The sequence below is a fragment of the Buceros rhinoceros genome, unplaced genomic scaffold (genome assembly GCF_000710305.1).
Source record: "Buceros rhinoceros silvestris isolate BGI_N320 unplaced genomic scaffold, ASM71030v1 scaffold20599, whole genome shotgun sequence".
NCBI classification, from domain to species: Eukaryota; Metazoa; Chordata; class Aves; order Bucerotiformes; family Bucerotidae; genus Buceros; species Buceros rhinoceros.
The window spans coordinates 6,526-6,891 of record NW_010431341.1 but is presented as its reverse complement, the minus strand read 5'-3'; the positions used below and the strand labels follow the sequence as shown (position 1 = coordinate 6,891).

The 366-nt window shown below is 66.1% G+C and overlaps 1 protein-coding gene across 1 annotated transcript in view; it reads right to left on the bottom strand.

Annotated features, from left to right (window-relative positions):
• BCL9L (B-cell CLL/lymphoma 9-like) overlaps positions 1-366 on the bottom strand; it is a gene marked incomplete at its 5' end in the record, with an annotated part of 7,142 nt that overhangs the window by 455 nt on the left and 6,321 nt on the right. Inside the window, one exon of the mRNA XM_010143410.1 lies at positions 1-366. This exon is cut by the window's right edge and continues 25 nt beyond it. Within this exon, the coding sequence (XP_010141712.1) occupies positions 1-366 (366 nt within the window).

Below are 366 nucleotides of genomic sequence, written 5' to 3'. Positions count from 1 at the left end.
CCTGCCCAGCATGGGCACTTGTCCGGGGTGGCACATGGGCATGCCGAGGCCCCTCTGCACGCCCTGCTGCCCAGGGAGGCTGGGCGCATTCATGCCGGGCCTCACCGGCGGCTGCTCAGCCATCATGTTCTGCAGGTTCATGAGGTGGAGGTTGGAAGGCTGCGACTTGGGCGCTTGGCTGTCGCTCTTGGGAAAATACTGCAAGGTGCTGCTTGGCTTCTCTGACGGGATGATCCTGGACAGGTCGAACTCGGGAATCCCCGTGGGCGTGGGGCGGATGACCTCGCTGAGCTCGGGGTCGTTCAGCTCCGATGCCACCCCGGGAAGCACGGGGGGCGGATAGGGCTCGCCGATCCGAGGCGGGAT